We start from the raw sequence: 19,819 nt of genomic DNA on the forward strand, positions 1-19,819 counted from the left end.
TTTGGGCCCCTTATTCCTAAACTGTTAGGACCAAAACTCCCAAAATCAAACCCAACCTTCCTTTTATGGTCATAAACCTTGTGATTAAATTTCATAGATTTCTATTTACTTATACTAAAGTTATGGTGCAAACCAAAAAAAATGCTTATTTGGGCCCCTTTTTGGCCCCTAATTCATAAACTGTTGTGACCTCAACTCCCAAAATCAATCCCAACCTTCCTTTTGTGGTCATAAACCTTGTGTTAAAATTTCATTGATTTCTATTCACTTTTACTAAAGTTAGAGTGCGAAAACTAAAAGTATTCGGACGACGATGACGACGACACCAACGTGATAGCAATATACGACCAAAAAATTAAAATTTTTGCGGTCGTATAAAAATTTCAGAGATGAATTTTTGTCGAGCCTTCGACTTTAGTCGAAAAAGCGAGACTAAGCGATCCTACATTCCATCGTCGTCATCGGCGGCGTCCACAAATATTCACTCTGTGGTTGAAGTTTTTGAAATTTAAATAACTTTCTTAAACTATACTGAATTTCTACCAAACTTGGACAGAAGCTTGTTTATGATCATAAGAAAGTATCCAGAAGTAAATTTTGTAAAAATAAAATTCCATTTTTTCCGTATTTTACTTATAAATGGACTTTTTTTTTCTGCGAGGAAACATTACATTCACTCTGTGGTTAAAGTTTTAAAAATTTTAATAACTTTCATAAACTATCCTTGATTTGTACCAAACTTGGACAGAAGCTTGTTTATGATCATAAGATAGTATCAAGAAGAATATTTTGGTAAAAATAAATTTCCACTTTTCCGTATTTTACTTATAAATGGACTTAGTTTTTCTGCGAGGAAACATTACATTCACTCTGTGGTTAAAGTTTTTAAAATTTTAATAACTTTCATAAACTATCCTTGATTTGTACCAAACTTGGACAGAAGCTTGTTTATAATCATAAGATAGTATCAAGAAGAAAATTTTTTAAAAATAAATTTCCACTTTTCTGTATTTTACTTATAAATGGACTTAGCTTTTTTGCCAGAAACAAAACATTCACTCTGTGGTTGTTTTTTAAATTTTTATAATGTTCTTAAACTATCCTGGATTTCTACCAAACTTAGACAGAAGCTTGTTTCTGATCATAAGATATTATTCAGAAGTAAATTTTGTAAAAAAAAAATTCACTTTTTCCGTATTTTACTTATCAATGGACTTAGGTTTTCTTCCAGTTAACAGCAGTTAAAGTTTATACAACATTTATTAGATTCATAAACTATCCTGGATTTTTTACCAAACTTGGAAGCTTCTTTTAATCAAAAGACAGTATCGAGAGGGAAATTTTTATTGATGTTTTTTCCTCATTTTGTTGAGTCTGCGATTAACAGCAAAAGTAGGCGAGACACTGGGTTCCGTGGAACCCTTACAAATTTTTAGGTAAAGTAGTGATTCGGTTTAGTTAAAGCTAATTTCCTCATGCTTGTAAATTAATACTTTGGTTGGCTTGCTTGCCTTTTTTGTATTAATATTTGATGACGCATATATTGTAATTAAGATTGACATCTGCAAAACAATACAGAAAAGGCGGAGTTAAACCTGTATACCTTATACTTAAATTTGATTGGAAGTTATCCTAGAGGTTAGGAACACCCAATTGTACATGTAAACATAACAAGACAATGTCAGTAAGGAGTTCTGCCCTTGATTTTAATTTGAATTTATTGTCTAAAAGAAATGCAACATCAAATAATAGTGTTCTCAGGCCACACGAATCAACTGCATTTCTGATATCATACCTTTTGAGAATTTGATGTAGTACTTGAAGCATCATCTGAAAACAAAGAAAATAATCAGATTCAAATTCTGTTTAACTGTTAGGTTATCTAACATTGAAGTTGAATTGTCTTTAGTCATGGAACATCCATGTAACATCAACATCTAAACTAAGATATTATGTCAAGGAACATCAACTCTCAAAAAAATAATTCAATGTACTGTGGATTCATATACTTTCATGGGTATTAATTTTCATGGATTGTAGAAAACTTGCAATTTCGTGGATTTTTTATTTTTTGGTTTTGCCAATCTCTATATACAGAGTCTATTGAAAATATGTTATTTGTTGAACATTTGAATTTGTGGTTCACCAGTCATTGTCCTGTATATTAAACTAATCCTAGGGAATCCTAATGGTATGTGTAATAAAGTATCATTGTCTTGTATATTTAAATTAATCATAGGGAATCCCAATGGTTTGTGTAATGAAGTATCATTGTCCTGTATATTAAGCTTTTCCTGGGGAATCCCTATGATTTGTGTGTTCTGAATTACTAGTATTCTTTTTAAGTTCATATCGGTTTTCATATTATTGGCATTCAACTATGACTGGGCTGACTGTTCCACGTGTGAGATATCAATGTCCTGTTTATTAAACTATCCTGGGGAATCCCTGTGGTTTGAATTATTGAAGTATTATTGTCCTCAATATTAAACTTTCCCTGGGGAATCCCTATGGTTGTATTGAAGTATCATTGTTTTGTATATTAAACTTATCCTGGGGAATCCCAATGTATGTGTTATGAAGTATCATTGTCCTGTATATTAAGCTTTCCCTGGGGAATCCCAATGGTATGTGTAATGAAGTATCATTGTCCTGAATATTAAACTTACCCTGGGGAATCCCAATGGTTTGTGTAATAAAGTATCAATGTCCTGAATATTAAACTTTCCCTGGGGAATCCCTATAGTTTGAAGTATTGAAGTATTATTGTCCTGTATATCTAACTTACCCTGGGGAATCCCTATGGTTTGAAATATTGAAGTGTTATTGTCCTATATATTAAACTTACCCTGGGGAATCCCAATAGTCAGTGTTACAGAATATCCAGCTTCCTTAATCAGGTTAACAATTTCTTCATGGTGCATACATGAGATATCAACTCCATTAACAGCCAGTATCCTGTCCCCCACATGAAGCCTCCCACACCTTTCTGCAGGACTGTTTTCTAAAATTCTACCTGAAAAAAAAATAGCTTCAGATTAGTGTAAATGAATAATTGTACAGTAAGTGATTGAAAATATAAACTTCCAGATTTTGTTTATGTTTGTGCTTTAAAAAAAATATTTTTAAACAAATTGAAGGTATAAGGCCATATGATTTTTTCTTAATTGTTTACAGTAAAACTTCTTGATAAAAAAAAAAAAAAAAAAAAAATGTAGTTGTATTTTTTACAATACAAATGACATGCATAAGTTCACTATAAAAATATATTATTATTTCGACTAAAACTTCTGGACACAAAAAAAAAAAAATAATACAAAATGTAGCTGTTTTTTTCATGCAACAAAAATATTTTTTTTAAACTTTTTTCTGGTAATACAAGATTTAAGTGAATAATGAACAGAAAAAACACTAAAAATTGGTCAACAACAGAGCAAGCAAAAAATGTAAAATAGAAATTTCCTCACACAAGAGCAAACATATCTGGGATAATACAGTCACACACAATATTCTCTCTTAAGCAAACTCACAAAAGGGGATAACATAATGGGTGTGTCAGTGAAATATAAATGGCAAACAATGTGAGGAAGAATATATCTTTTTTCAAAAACTGGAAAGGAATTCATGATATGGAAATATTGAAAATCTGTGATTGAAGTATCTTAAATGTTGTGACGTATCATACAATTTCACATGAACTGGCCTATTTTACATGCCAAGATCACACTGGTTCATACAAAATAGGAAAACAATTCAGATGGAAAGTAAAAAAAGCCAAATTGACCATAATAAAATTTTAAATTCATATCTCCATGCAAAAAGGTAGACACTGTAAAAAATAAATGTGTGGTCAGTTACTAATGAAATTTGGGAAGCTCATCAGTATATTTAGGAGTCATCTTGACCACTCTATGTTCAAATTAAACATGGACATCTTATATCGTATCTGAACTCATCACATCTAGACAACATCATATTGATATAGTCTACCATCTTCATGTGCTTGTCCTAAGTCAGGTACCTGTTTAGTATGTCATATCTTAATGTGTTTTATTCTTTGGAGAATTGAGTGCTAAGGGCTGAACTTAAAAAGTTTTTTCTTAGATAAATTCACACCTATCATAGACTAGGGACAATTGTAAGCTTGAGATATTGTATAGACACTTGTCTATTGCATAGGTTTACCTCAAGATTTTAACCAGTTGTGTCTTTGGGTTGCTGTCATGCCTTTTTAGATCATTTAATGGTAAATCTAAATAAGAAACCTTCTTTGAAACAGACCTGACAATTATTTTTGACACAAGAGACATTTTGTTTTAGATTTGAGAACACCAGTGTGACCTTTGTTACAACAGAAGATCCTATAAACATGCATTCCTCAATTGATACATGCCACCACACATAACTACCATCTCTATACACATATCATCAAATTGCCTTATAAATCTGATCCATCACATTTCACTACATTCAAACATTATGCATTTAAATCTAAAATGCTGGTTCAACATCTAGGTACACCATTAAAGGGAGGCAATTTTACAAAACCATTAAATGGTAACAAATTTACAAATAAGTATGCAACAATGCTATGGACTGATGTGAAGGGATGCAAAAAAAAAATCAGTGAAAAATCTCACCAATCCAAGGATAAAGATTTATCCTATCTAACCAATCACTGACACCGTCTGAAACAACCAATCATTTTTCTCTTTACAAAATAAATATTTATTTTCCTTTACGTATCTTCTGCATGCATGATTTATCTTTGTAAATTTGCTCATATTTTATAATCCCTCAATCTATAAATGTACGCCTGCTGTAACAGGTGTTTTATTACATACAGGAATTTAAAACAAATTCTACAGAACTTTTACAACAAATTATTATACGTTTACAAGTGTGCTTCCATTTAAACCATGAAAACAGTGTAACCCTCTTTTGATCATAAAGATTGGATTGCTTTCAGTGTAGCAAACTATTCAACAGCTCATGTGTAAAATAAAACCACTCTACATTATAAACAAACACTATAAATAAACAATCATCTTAATATTTAATCTTCAGCAATATCTTCTCTGTTCAGACATTGATATCATTCTATCACTTTGGTTAATGATTTTTTTCTAGATTAGTTCAAATAAAAAAAATCATGATAATATTGCTAAAAATTATTATAGTTATAAAAACTTGGTATCTCAGATTTATCTGTAATTTTTCAGAGAAGTTATCAATTCTATGAGCATACAATCAAAGTATATTTCAAAACTAGCACACTATAGGTATTTCTGAACTGGTGATATAAAGATATGTAAGGCAATCAATTTTGTGGAAAGGAAAATATTGTATTTTCTTGGAAACTTGAACTTGTGGTTTTATCAAATTTTGCATACCAAGTTCTGAGGTTAATCTTTACCCACATAATCCACAAAATTAGTACCCTACAAATGATCGTGAATCAACAGCATTAAGTATATAAATTGTTCCCTCAACCCTCACTGAGATACCAAATTTTCAACAGTTCTATATGTGTAATCTATATACTATATAACCTTGCCTAGGGTGACACATACCGATGAACTCACCTATAACCGACCCAGATTTGGTTACAGAGGAGATGATGACAAAACCAAAGCCTTCCGTCTCTCGTCGGTTTACTGTGATGTCGTATACCTCACTCATTCCATTGTAGGATGTTTCTCCTGAAAATAAAAAGTTTCATAAGAAATTTATAACTAGAAGTTATCCTTTAAAAAAAAAGATAAGCTGCAATAAAGTCTTTCAAGTGACAGATGTGTAATATCTGAAAACAGAAGCTGTAATATCTAAGATGGACAGAATTTTTTTTGAAGCCCTGAAGAATGTGAAGATAACTGAAATAAAATATTTGCATATACCTTAACTAAATTCAAATAACCAAAAAAAGGAATACATTTATCAAAGAACTACAAGTATATTTAGTGGCACTGGTCTAGTAATGAACCCTGTAGACCAGAAATAGTTTTAATATAAACACCATAGGAATTTTCTACCTATCCTCTTTAAGTAAGCAGTTAATGTGTAAGTACAAAGAAACATAATATGAATGTTATTGTTTTTTCCTAAGAAGTTCTTACCGGAGACTAAAATTCTGCGCCTTAGACCCAGTGTTACTTACCGGAGACCAAAATTCTGCGCCTTAGACCCAGTGTTACTCGACCTGTGGTACCAGCATTTGTCATCAGCAGTACAACTCGCTGATGTGTAGAATTGAGTACTGAAATGCCATCTACATGAGTGATTTCATCGCCTGTTCTAATTCGGGTGTCTAAATCAGCAGCACCCCCAGGGACAATATGACCAACAGACACCTAAAAAAGAAAATCATTAAGATGTACAATAATATGGTCTATGATTACAGAAAACAGACAGTTGATCAAATATATTTTCAGCCTCACAACTATGGAGTTGACTTACTCTATGGATCAATAGTCATAGGGTTTCAATAGCAAACCATACAACTTATAATATGGCCTAAGCAAACAGTTGATAAAATATACAGTATTATGGCCTATGACCACTTAAAACATACATTTCTTAAAACATATTTAGTAAAAAAAGAATTCTATAAATCTTGTAATGACAAATTTCAATAACATACAATTGTTGTCTTTTGTTGCTGTGTTACAATTTTTTTTTTTTCGTTCATATTTTTGTGCATTAATTAGGCTTTTTTCTCAATTGAATTGTTTTACGTTTGTGATGATAGGGCCTTTTAAAGCTGACTATGTGGAATGTGCTTTGCACATTGTTAAAGCCGTACAGTAAGTTGAGTAACCTTACACTGTTAAATTCTGTGTCATTTGGTCTCTTTTGGAGTGTTGACTCATTGGAAATCATATCTCATCTTCTTATTTTTATATTACAAAAATTAAGAAGAAAAATTTAATGATGAAAATACCAACCTACATTCACAAATCTACTTAATATGATATGAATGATTTGAGGATACTGTATCACATACTAATGACATATTTGATGTAGAAAGAAATTACAATGCAACTGAAGCACTTAAAAGAAAATTTAAGATAGATTGATGTGGGGTCTAAATTGAAGTTAAAGTCATAAGAAACCTTAAATTAAAAAAAATAATGCATATGTTTTTTTAAACTCAATGGATAGTTTTCATTATAAAACTTATGAACATATACTTTTTTCTGAAGAAAGTTATTTAATTTGTTCATATTTAGAAGAAGTTTACTTTATTTTAATTGCTAACTTCCTTCCAGGAAGCAACTTTCCGACATATTTTCCGTATGCAAAGTGACCTCAGTGTGACCCATCTCGTAAAAATACGGTGATCGCAATACGCATGGATGTCCTTAAAATAAACTATTATCTGATTGTACATGTTAAACACGTGCTCAATATCCATGCTTTTTTGTTCATTGTTGACAAACAGGTGACAATCGTTAAACTTAGGCTTCAAACACGAACTTTACTTACTTGACATATTTTCACAACATCACTGACTGATTGAAAAAAAATTGACGATTACACAAAATTTATGCGAAAACTAGAGGCTCTGTGTCGCTCACCTTGGTCTATGTGAATATTAAACGAAGGACGCCGATGGAATCATGACAAAATGGTGTTTGTACTGAACATTCTTGCTGCTTACAATTATCTCTATCTATAATGAACTTGGCCTAGTAGTTTCAGTAGAAAATGTTCGTAAAAATTTACAAATTTTATGAAAATTTACAAATTTTATGAAAATTGTTAAAAATTGACTATAAAGGACAATAACTCCTAAGGGGGTCAATTGACCATTTTGGTCATGTTGACTTATTTGTAGGTCATTCTTTGCTGTACATTATTGCTGTTTACATTTTATCTCTTTCTATAACAATATTCAAGATAATAACAAAAAACGGCAACATTTCCTTAAAATTACCAATTCAGGGGCAGCAACCTAACAACAGGTTGTCCGATTCATCTGAAAATTTCAGGGCAGATAGATTTTGACCTGATAAACAATTAAATCACAGTCAGATTTGCTCTAAATGCTTTGGTTTCAGAGATATAAGCCAAAAACTGCATTTTACCCCTATGTTCTATTTTTAGCTGAGGCAGCTGTCTTGGTTGGATGGCCAGGTCACAGGACACATTTTTTAAACTAGATATCCTAAAGACGATTGTGGCCAAGTAGTTTAAGAGGAGAAGATTTTTGTAAAAGATTACTAAGATTTACAAAAATGGTTAAAAATTGACTTTAAAGGGCAATAACTCCTAAAGGAGTCAACTGACCATTTAGGTCATGTTGACTTATTTGTAAATCTTACTTTGCTGAACATTATTGCCGTTTACAGTTTATCTCTATCTATAATAATATTCAAGATAATAACCCAAAAACAGCAAAATTTCCTTAAAATTACCGATTCAGGGGCAGTTACCCAAAAACAGGTTGTCCAATTCATCTGAAAATTTCAGGGCAGATAGATCTTGACCTGATAAACAAATTAACCCCCATGTCAGATTTGCTCTAAATGCTTTGGTTTCAGAGATATAAGCCAAAATCTACATTTTACCCCTATGTTCTATTTTTAGCCATGGCGGCCATCTTGGTTGGTTGGCCGGGTCACTGGACAAATTTTTTAAACTAGATACCCCAATGATGATTGTGGCCAAGTTTGGTTAAATTTGACCCAGTAGTTTCAGAGGAGGAGATTTTTGTAAAAGTTAACAGACGACGCCGGAAGACGCTGGACGCAAAGTGATGAGAAAAGCTCACTTGGCCCTTCGGGCCAGGTGAGCTAAAAATGATAAAATCGTGCACAGAAGACTAAATTTGTGATGTTTGTTGGCATTGGTTCAAGAATTGGAATAATATTATTTTTCACCGGTCACTCGTTTTATATGACTTTAAAATAAACAGATTTACAAATATAGTATATTATTAGTTTTTTTTCTATTAAAATATATAAAAGAGTGTAGCTCCTAGTTTTTTATTTTTTTTATTTTTAACTACATGTTGAGTAAAATTGTTAGATTTTATAGCATGAAAAACCCAATTTAGTGTAATAGAAAGATGTGTAAATGATAGAATTTCAAGATAAAATATCAGAAAATAGCTCTTTAATATACATTAAGTAATATGATTTTTCTTGCAACAAACCAAAATAGGTAAAATTCATGATACCTTTCTTTATAAAAGTTATATCAGCTGAGTTATCTCCCCTTATATGGCCAAGACTTTTTTTTTTAATAAAACAAAATATATTCTGTTGTTAATATATGATAAGCACATAGGTTTTTCATATGGGTGAACATTCATACAACAGAATTACATTATATTCTCAAAACTTGCTCATTTCTTTAAAAATTTAGACTGATTGATTATCTGGAATGGCAGAAACAGTCAATCTAGAATCTGCAACTGCAGTTCTGCTTTAATCACAATAATGACATACCTGCCAACTTTTCAAAATGCCCATGGGGGTTTTGCGTGCAAGATGGCTGTCATAGTCATAACAAGGATGTGTCCTCAGTACACGAATGCCCCACTCGCACTTTCATTTTCTATGTTCAGTGGACCGTGACATTGGGATAAAAACTCTAATTTGGCATTAAAATTAGAAAGATCATATCATAGGGAACATGTGTACTAAGTTTGAAGTTGATTGGACTTCAACTTCATCAAAAACTTCCTTGACCAATAACTTTAACCTAAAGCGGGACAGACGGACGGAGGAACGGACGCACAGACTAGAAAACATAATGCCCTCTACTATCGTAGGTGGGGCATAAAAAACCTTCAAGGGGGTCTTTAAATACATTTTAATGTTGTTTTTTGGCTTCTTTATACTTATATAAGCTTTAAGTCATTGTAAAACTAATAGCTTTGTTTAAAATTGTTGACAAAATTGCTCTTTCAAAATTTCAATTTGGGAGCCTCCATGGGGGAAATCCCCCGCAAATAGTGACAGTTGGCAGGTATGTAATGAGAAGTATATTTTGTAAAACATTGAGACAGTCCCTCAAGAAAAGTATTGCATATATGAAACACAAGAACATGACTCCATAGTGCATACAATATAAAGTTACCTGTGAACCTTCTTCTGTTCCTCCTATAATTCTAAAACCAAATCCACTGTCCTGTCTACTTAATGTGACAGAATATTCTGCCACCCGTACTGCTTCCTCACGATTACTCATACGAGGAGGTAAACGTGGAGAACTTGAATACTGACTATTGAATGAGGAATTTGACTGAAGTGGTAAACGTTTTGGAACACGAGTTAAGTTACTAGGAGCAGGATTGACATCCTCAAACGATGTGCTTTGACGAGACGGGTGTCCAGCACCCTTTTGTGAAAAAGTACTAAAATTATTTTGATAAGGATCCTGATAATCATCCCCACCCCTCCGTACTGTAGGAGGGGATCCAGGGTAGTTATTGAAACCCCATTGTCTCTGTTGTCCAAACCCTTGTCGTGAAGGTCCATTCATACCAAACGTATTGTTTTGATATCCTCCTCTATCACTGTAATTATAAGAAGATCCAGGTAAAGGTGTTTTACTCCTCATGTCCTGAGCTGTAGGAGTCTTAGGTCTTTGATGATCTCCTCTGTAGTCCGGCCCATGACCTCGATGTAACATATCTGGACCAGGGGTTCTACTCCTGAACATGCCTGGCTTAGTCACTTCCCTCTCCCTATCATGAGAATTAAATTGTGCAGCACTATTACTCCGAGAAAAGGTATCGGGTCTAAATGTTCGTTGTTCGTTACGATACTGGTCGTGTCTAGGACCAGGAGGGGGCCTGGTATTAATGTCATAAAATTCTGATGATGACCGTGACTGATTTAAGTCCTGACCCTGACTCCCTAAATCACGAATTTCATCATTATCTCTTCTTAAATCATTGTGAGTACTAAACATTTCCATGTGTCTATTGCCTAAAGGTGGTTTCCCATGATCTTCAATTAATGTCCTTGTTGGTGTTTTAGGTCGGTCTATTGGTGTTTTTGGTCTAGAATCTGATTGGTTTGGAGTTTTTGGTCTACTTGGTATTGCTGGCTTTGATCCATCGATCATGTCGTGATTTTCTGTAATTGAAATGTGTAAAAACATTTTTAGTCTATACTTTTCATAACATATTTATAGGTTTATACTGCACTCAGGACAGCTAAAGATTAGAGCATGACCTATTTTTCTAAATTGTTTAATTTATCAATTTAATCCAGTTACAAAAACATCGCCACGACTGGAACAGATTGTCATAGTCACTTTGATGTTAGCTGTGAAAACCTAGCTCTATTGTCCTTTGAAAATATTGTGATATAGTGGCAGTCTGCAAATATCACAATCATCAAAAGGACCTTAAGAGCTACATATTCCCAGCTACTTTGATGTTCAAGGAATGATTGAAGTTCTATACAATTTTTTATTGGATAATCGGATTAACACAGGTTTGATGTTCTTGTTCCATTCTTTTTTGTTTTCATAATGAAATTTCAGAAAATGACAAATGATTGAAATCCATTTCAAATTAATTCATCTGAAGATATTCAAATTACAAAGCAGATAACTACATGAACATATTTTTACAATTCAATACAAAAATCTCATCACAACTAAATGACTAAAGCACAGACAGTTTTATTCTTTCCATATTTTTCCTATCAACATCAATATACTGTGTGAATTATAACAATAACAAGTTTTACACAAAATAATTGTTCTTTGTCAGCCTTGTGCTTTAACTTGTTATATCATCCTTGAATTAACTAGTTTTTCAGCCTTACTTTATAATAACTACACAGCTTTCTTGTCTTGATTATTGATTGATAAGGTGTATGTAATACATAATTGAATAAGTAGATTTTAGATCAGTCACTACACATTTGAGGTATAAAATAACAGACATTAATTATAGATATTTACACAAGGCAATAACCAATTATTTTTTATTTAGTTAAAATTGAAATCATATGAAGTTACCGGTATACTGGAAATTGGATAGTTGAACAACAGGTTTTTATCTTCCAGAATTTTCAAAATAGAAAAAATCCTGCTCAGCTTTTACTTACAGAATAGATTTCCTGTAACCAATTCTGTAATACAAATATACTGCCAGTTCAAGCAGGATCTACACAAATAAAAAGCTTTATAAACAAGTAACCTTGACATGTTTACATGACCCCAGACCTGATGTATTGACCTTATCAGTACATGTAATGCTATTTACCTTTATTGTTGTCAATTCCACCATTCATAAACCGATTATGACCTGAAACATAATTAACCAGAATATTATTCTCCATCATATAGCTTTTTCCAATCAAAGATTACTAACAAATAGAAAATTTGAGAAATTAAAGTTTCTGTTGTTTTTAACAAACTCTTGTTTTCACCATTTAACAATTCTAGCTATGCATAAAATTTACCTGACAGCTATTTCCAGGTAGCAAAATCAAGCGAGTAAAACTAAACCTTTTTTCTTTTATTCTCATAGCCATATTTGCAGGGTATAACCATTGATTTTTGTGAAATATCAATGCAGTCTTGTGAACACAAACTCCTTACAAGGACAAGCTGTTTTGTGTTTATGATCATTAGTATTCAGTTTCATGCAAACTCTTTTAAAGTCTGCATCTACATGTATATCAAATAATCCTTATGAATAATGCTCATATAATACTTCTTTCCATCCATGCAATCTAAAGAAATATTTTTTTAATCCAAAATGAATAGATCCTAGAGACAATATGAGCATGATGAGTGTAGGCCAACATGTATTTTTGATTCTATTGAGAATATGAAGGCCAACATTTTTGAAAAGATGAGAATAGGCCAAGAGGTATTGATTCTTGTGACAATTTAAGTGTAAGCCAGCATGTCTTTCTTCTAATACTTTTCCTTGTCATATATATAACATTCAAACTTTCATATCTTTCAACAGAGTTATTAATGTTTTAATAATTTAAAGCACAGCCTGAGCCTAAAAGGCTGACATAGCCCAACAATGTTAAAATTGATGTATATGATTGCTATGTCTCCCTTCTGAAATAAATTGTTGCAAGCTGACAAATATGAGAGGCAAGCTTTCATAATATATTTTCAAAATCTAAAAAGGATCAAAGGTTGATATACTTAAACATCACAACTTTTATTCCTTCTTACAGTCAGAGATATAACTCTACAGGGTTATTACAGAAAATAACTTGCATGTGTTATTACAGATACTTTCATGAGTTGTCTACTCTTTATTCCTTAAATTTTCGAAAATCTGTAATAACATATGTTTGTTATTTGTAAAATTATTTCATTTATAGTGGGCTCTAGGGAACTCTCGAGACTTTGCGCAGAAACTAAATGCATAGCCTTGATAACAAATTTTTAAATTAAATTAAATTAATCAAAAATGTATTAAATTAATACATTTTTGATTAACCATGGTAAATCAATGAGACGAGGCTATTAAGGGATACACTTATACTTTTTTATATTTTTTAACTCCGTTCAAAGATAACTTTCATTTCCCCTAACCATTGATTTGATAAGTAACACATTATAAATGTGACAATAATTACCCTTGTAATGTTTTTTCTAATTTGTGACCATTGTCATCATAACAGTATATATAAACAACATTCCTTTGCAACAGTATTTACACTTCTTTGCCAAATTATATTTCTTATTGATGAAATATTAATTTCATGACTGATTCCCCCCCCCCCCCCCCCCCAATATGTTATGTATATCTTGCAAATGTGTTAATTATTCTCCATGTAATACAAATATATATAAACAATATAAGAAAGAAATGTAGTCAACTTCAGTCTGAGAAAACATGATTTATTTATTAGTTGGCTTTGAACTAGCTTTCAGTAACTGCCAGTACTCTTATTTCGGTGCTTTGTTTCTATTGTTTTTAAAGAAGTTATGCTTTTGCTTTGTATCACCTCTTGAGTTACCAATTGCTTCCACTTGTAAAGGGGCACAATTGTAGAAAGGTAAAAGTGACAACATCTAAATTCAAACTTTGTCTGTGTTTTGTGGTTTTTAGCATTGTGTATAAGTTTCATATATAACATTTAATTGAGGCAAATTAAAGTTACAGCACAGAAACCAATTTCAGGGCGTATATATATATAAATATATGGGCGGCGGGTGCATAGCCATTTAGCCTGCCATTTGTTTAGTATGAATGGCATGTTTTTTTGACAATTTCACCTGTTTCTAGTCATACTTTAGGACATTAAGAAACAGCAATCAATCAATACATCTTAAAAGATTATGTCTCAGCACTGATAACAAAGTCTGAAGTTTTTACAAGGTTCCTTGCCCTTGAATACCTCCCCCCTCTTAATCAGACAGCAAAACCCACAATATCCTTCCCTCCTCATACAATATTAGTCTTACCTGATGTCTGTTTATCTTCATTAAAAAAGAAAGCACCTGGATTACTAGTGAAGCTGGTATCAGATGTATTTCCTTCTGTCTTTGTCTGAAATATAATCCATATCAGTAATTTGTCTTAGCCCTGGAGTGTAATAAGAAAGCAGAATAACATATCAACATATCATATATCTGTTATAAACCAAGAAATGAACATCTTAAAGAGAAAATCTTTAAGCTGAGTCACATAGGTATTCAAACACCATCAAACAGGTTCTGTAGCAAGCACAGGTATCACTTACATACTCAATAATAAACTATCATTCAACTTTTGCAGCAAAAACCATGATACTGAACACTTGTGCTCAAACTATTATACAGGTTCTGTAGCGATTGCAAGAACAAGTATCGCTCTATAATAAACTTATCATACAACTTCTGCCGCAAAAGACATGTTGCCTTAGACTGGTACTCATACAAACTTTCATACAGGTTCTGCAGCAAAAAACTATGATGCTTTACACTTATCAAACAAACTTTCATACAGGTTCTACAGCAAAAAACTATGATGCCTTACACTTATCATACAAACTTTCATACAGGTTCTGCAGCAAAAAACTATGATGCTTTACACTTATCAAACAAACTTTCATACAGGTTCTACAGCAAAAAACTATGATGCCTTACACTTATCAAACAAACTTTCATACAGGTTCTGCAGCAAAAAACTATGATGCCTTACACTTATCAAACAAACTTTCATACAGGTTCTGCAGCAAAAAACTATGATGCCTTACACTTATCAAACAAACTTTCATACAGGTTCTGCAGCAAAAAACTATGATGCCTTACACTTATCAAACAAACTTTCATACAGGTTCTGCAGCAAAAAACTATGATGCCTTACACTTATCAAACAAACTTTCATACAGGTTCTGCAGCAAAAAACTATGATGCTTTACACTTATCATACAAACTTTCATACAGGTTCTGCAGCAAAAAACTATGATGCTTTACACTTATCATACAAACTTTCATACAGGTTCTGCAGCAAAAAACTATGATGCCTTACACTTATCAAACAAACTTTCATACAGGTTCTGCAGCAAAAAACTATGATGCTTTACACTTATCATACAAACTTTCATACAGGTTCTGCAGCAAAAAACTATGATGCTTTACACTTATCATACAAACTTTCATACAGGTTCTGCAGCAAAAAACTATGATGCTTTACACTTATCATACAAACTTTCATACAGGTTCTGCAGCAAAAAACTATGATGCTTTACACTTATCAAACAAACTTTCATACAGGTTCTGCAGCAAAAAACTATGATGCTTTACACTTATCAAACAAACTTTCATACAGGTTCTGCAGCAAAAAACTATGATGCCTTACACTTATCAAACAAACTTTCATACAGGTTCTGCAACAAAAATCACACTGCCTTACACTTATCAAACAAACTTTCATACAGGTTCTGCAACAAAAATCACACTGCCTTACACTTCTAATCAAACAAACTTTCATACAGGTTCTGCAACAAAAACCTATGATGCCTTACACTTATCAAACAAACTTTCATACAGGTTCTGCAACAAAAATCACACTGCCTCACACTTCTAATCAAACAAACTTTCATACAAGTTCTACAGCAAAAATCACACTGCCTTACACTTGTACTCAAACTAACTTTCATATGGGTTCTACAGCAAGCTCCATTCTTTTTCACACTTAGTGGTAGGCAAAGAATTACTTTGGTTTTCCTATGCTGGGATGTCACACCCCTAGAAAATGGTTATACAGGGTTCACAATTTAATATGATTTATCAGCATACAATGTAGTTAAATGTAGAGTAGAATAGACATACTGTCATAACTAAGGTTAAAATGGAGAATGGAAATGTGGAATATGTCAAAGAGACAACAACAGCCAAAGGCCACTATAGTATTATTTCTAAATACAGATAAACATTAAGACTAAGAGGCATTTTCATTTGATCAAAATTGAGAATCTTATAAGCCATAGACATATGAAAGAGGTTCACCATTCAATTTCTTCACTTGGTACCTTTTTATTATTTGACACCTGTTCAATTTATCTGATAATCATTTCACATCTTTTCTTATTTGTTTACTAAGTGAATGGTTTGAGTGAGGTAATACTCCTGTATCACTTCAAACAGACTGCCAAACAATCTCAATGTTCTGGAGGAGTATACTTAAAACTTTTATTTTTACATTTCATGATTTACCCCTACTGCATGTACTGTGAATTCATTTATTTTCTTGGAATACTCATTTTTGTGGATTTCGTGGTTTGAGGTTAACCACGAATTTAAATGTTCAACGAAATACAAAATCTCTTCATGCTTATATGAAGACTTTGGTAAAACCAGTCCACAAAATCAAATATCCACGAAAATACAATATTTCTTCAATCCACGAAAATTGGTACCCACGAAAATAAAAAGATCCGCAGTATTTTAATATCAATACTCACCCCTTGGTTTGAAGGCTTTCTACTTCTAAGCGGAACACCTATAATAAAGGAAAAACATGTTTAAAAACAGTAGAAAACAACCTCTTTATTTTCTATTATGAAGAAATTCATCAGACAATAACGACAAATGTTTATAAGTTTTAAAAATATAAGAGATATAATAATTGATTAAATTAAAGGATATACATAATGCTGCAACTTTTGTACCATACGTAACTCTCCACATATGTCTAAATTAACTTTATCTTACGCTGACCACTTCATGTCTCAATCACTACAATTAAACATCAGAGACTAGGTGAGTGTCATCTTTTTATAATTAGCTTTGTTTAATATATATCATGTACATTAAAGTAGGAAAACCAAATGAGAAGGTACATGTACTATCTGGGTAAAATATGACCTTTAAAATCAATTCATAATTTCACGTGGTCAAAAATGTAGTATTACAATGATTTAGTTGAAAAAAACCTCTTCAGTTTTAGTGTAAAATATATCCTTATCGTTGGAAATAATTGTCGTGTGATAATGGTGAATTCAGTTCAATAGTATCTTAATACACATTCTTGAATGTTTGACACATGTTTGGTAGGAAGAAACATAAAGAAGGAACAATGAGGAAAGCAAAACCATGCCAAAAAAGATGTTGTATATTTACACAGGAAGTGTGTTTTATATTTATCTATTAGCTACTGAAGTTTTATTTTGGAAGAATGTACTCTTTAAGTCAATTTAGCCAAAGAAAAAAACCAGAGAAGCAGAGAAAAGGGGCTTGCAGCATCATCATGTTCCTACATGAAGTGTTAAAAGTGGTTTTGGTAGTGGATAGTTTCCTACTACATCTTCTTATTTTTTTTTTATCAAAGCCAGGAAGGAAACATAAAAGCTCTCATTTGGCAATCAATTCCACTGCCTTGACTATCATGACTATTTTTAAACAAATCCTAGCATGAAAATCAAGATAATTGTTTATGTAAATCATGTTAAATATGACTGACCTTTACCTTACATTTTGGAATGAATCCAAATGAATTGATTTCATTTACAATATCGCTAAGGCAAATTTGATGAAATTATGAAGATTAAGAATTGTATTCCTTTCTAACTACACTATGTATACAGGAATGTAGGAAATGTACATCTAATCAACTAATTGACAGGTATCCCCAGGTTATTGATTACAAGTAATTTATACTGGGATGAACTACACCTATACTTGTCTAATACATGTACATTTCAATATAAACAATTTATATTTGCAACATAAATTAGATTGAAACGCCCAGATTTCACCCAGCTTGTTTTTTCAGTGTTTCCTTTTCAAAAGTCATGAAAGTTCTAATGAATTTATGAGCAGTTTTCGTTTGCTTGTTATATCTAAAATTAGATACATGTATCTTTAAAATAAAATCATAAGCTAGCTCAATATATATATATATATATAGTGTACATGTATACTTCAAACTCTTGTTTACAAACATGACAAATATATTAGTTAATACAACATATACACATTTGTAAAAGACTGCATTAAAACCTGAATACCAAAATTTCTTTTCAGGGCCAATAAAAGGCCTTTAAAAGCTTAACTTTAATACCTTTGTTATACATGTATGCCATACATGTGCATGAAACCTCTATGAGGTGCAAGTGTTAAATATGAATAATATGTTTCCAATTTGATCGATCATCAGTCTGATGACAAGATAAATGAACTTGCATCATCCTGATTATCATACTTCCCTAGCGCGGGAGTACTAGTGCATCATTATCATATTAGGAAATCTAAAATGTCATTTTATCACGTTAATGGTATGCATGAACTGACTTTTAATTTACCCGTTAATTTTGTCAGCTAGTGTAGTCCCAATATATGCAGTTTTACAATTGTTCTTGCTGTTGATGTAATTTAGCCTAAATTTTACAGGAAATGTCATACATTAAAACTTCACCCACCCAAAACTATGATAAACTTCAAATAAATTTCTCATTTTGTAACCAATATATATTAAAACAAAAACTGTCAGTTTTTGAAACCAGGGTGAAATCACTCACAGGATGTTGGATTTATTGGGAATTTTCAGTTTTGGAACTTTTCCTTAAACATGTTAACACTTTAACCCCCAATCCCTCCTGTAGGCGTGATGGCGACAACCATTCTTTGATAGCCCGTATGACCCTCTATACTTTTTTTGAACTGCCCCAGCTGAACTGTCATGATAGCAGGTACTTCAACCAAGCAGTTCATGGTCCATCAACTCTTCTCAGATGTCTGTTCATGAAAATATGGCACTTTGAAAGCCGTTTAAGAGTTCAAAATCGGAAAAACATGAAAAGTAGCCAAAATCAGGTGGGGGTGGGCATCTTTTGATGGCCACTACGTAACTGGAAGTGACTGTTGGTAAAAACTATTATCATATATGCATGCATAGGTGGTATAGGAACACAACGAGGTATAATATAGCCAATAGGAATCTAGTCTGTAAAATCTAGGTCACCGTTTTGTCAAAAATCCATAAAAACGGACATTTAGGCAGACATGACTTGACAATAATAATTCCCAAGCAAGACACTGAAGTCCAATATACTCACAGCTAGCATGAATGGACTACTGTAACTATAGGGTAATACTTGAATGACAAAAAAACACAGTCTTGTCAGTTTTCACCTCTCAAGGTCGTTTTTAAATCGGCGGAAAATTACCATTTTTCACTGGGGGTGGGTTCAAACCCACGAGAAAATATTCCACCTCCCACCCCACCCCCTACCCATGCCATCCGCCCCCAAATCCCAATAAGTAGTTTAATAGATGAGCATCAGTTACAGCATCAGGAGTCTGCTCATTTGCATATAATTTGCATATGTTTGCAAATTTTCGATAATGCCTGATTTTCCAAAAATGTCTTGGGGGTGAATGAGTTAAAGAA

General features: G+C 32.4%; 1 protein-coding gene across 9 annotated transcripts in view; it reads right to left on the bottom strand.

Moving 5' to 3' along the window:
- The window catches only part of LOC143071308 (membrane-associated guanylate kinase, WW and PDZ domain-containing protein 1-like), a 78,462-nt gene that overhangs the window by 12,908 nt on the left and 45,735 nt on the right, over nucleotides 1-19,819 (bottom strand). For 6 of the 9 annotated variants that reach the window (XR_012976863.1, XR_012976861.1, XM_076245564.1 and 3 more), the window contains 9 exons: nucleotides 16,893-16,930; nucleotides 14,410-14,494; nucleotides 12,233-12,274; nucleotides 10,087-11,090; nucleotides 6,158-6,350; nucleotides 5,574-5,702; nucleotides 4,641-4,688; nucleotides 2,849-3,016; nucleotides 1,796-1,830 (listed from right to left, as the gene is read on the bottom strand). Coding sequence is in view for 7 of the 9 variants with exons in the window: in XM_076245564.1 (XP_076101679.1) it covers nucleotides 1,796-1,830; nucleotides 2,849-3,016; nucleotides 4,641-4,688; nucleotides 5,574-5,702; nucleotides 6,158-6,350; nucleotides 10,087-11,090; nucleotides 12,233-12,274; nucleotides 14,410-14,494; nucleotides 16,893-16,930 (1,742 nt within the window). In the remaining 2 variants the exon portion in view is untranslated. The remainder of the gene's footprint in view (nucleotides 1-1,795; nucleotides 1,831-2,848; nucleotides 3,017-4,640; nucleotides 4,689-5,573; nucleotides 5,703-6,157; nucleotides 6,351-10,086; nucleotides 11,091-12,232; nucleotides 12,275-14,409; nucleotides 14,495-16,892; nucleotides 16,931-19,819) is intronic. The other 3 variants (XM_076245557.1, XM_076245582.1, XM_076245576.1) reach the window with 3 other exon arrangements.

This window comes from Mytilus galloprovincialis, chromosome 1, assembly GCF_965363235.1.
Source record: "Mytilus galloprovincialis chromosome 1, xbMytGall1.hap1.1, whole genome shotgun sequence".
Classification (NCBI taxonomy): Eukaryota; Metazoa; Mollusca; class Bivalvia; order Mytilida; family Mytilidae; genus Mytilus; species Mytilus galloprovincialis.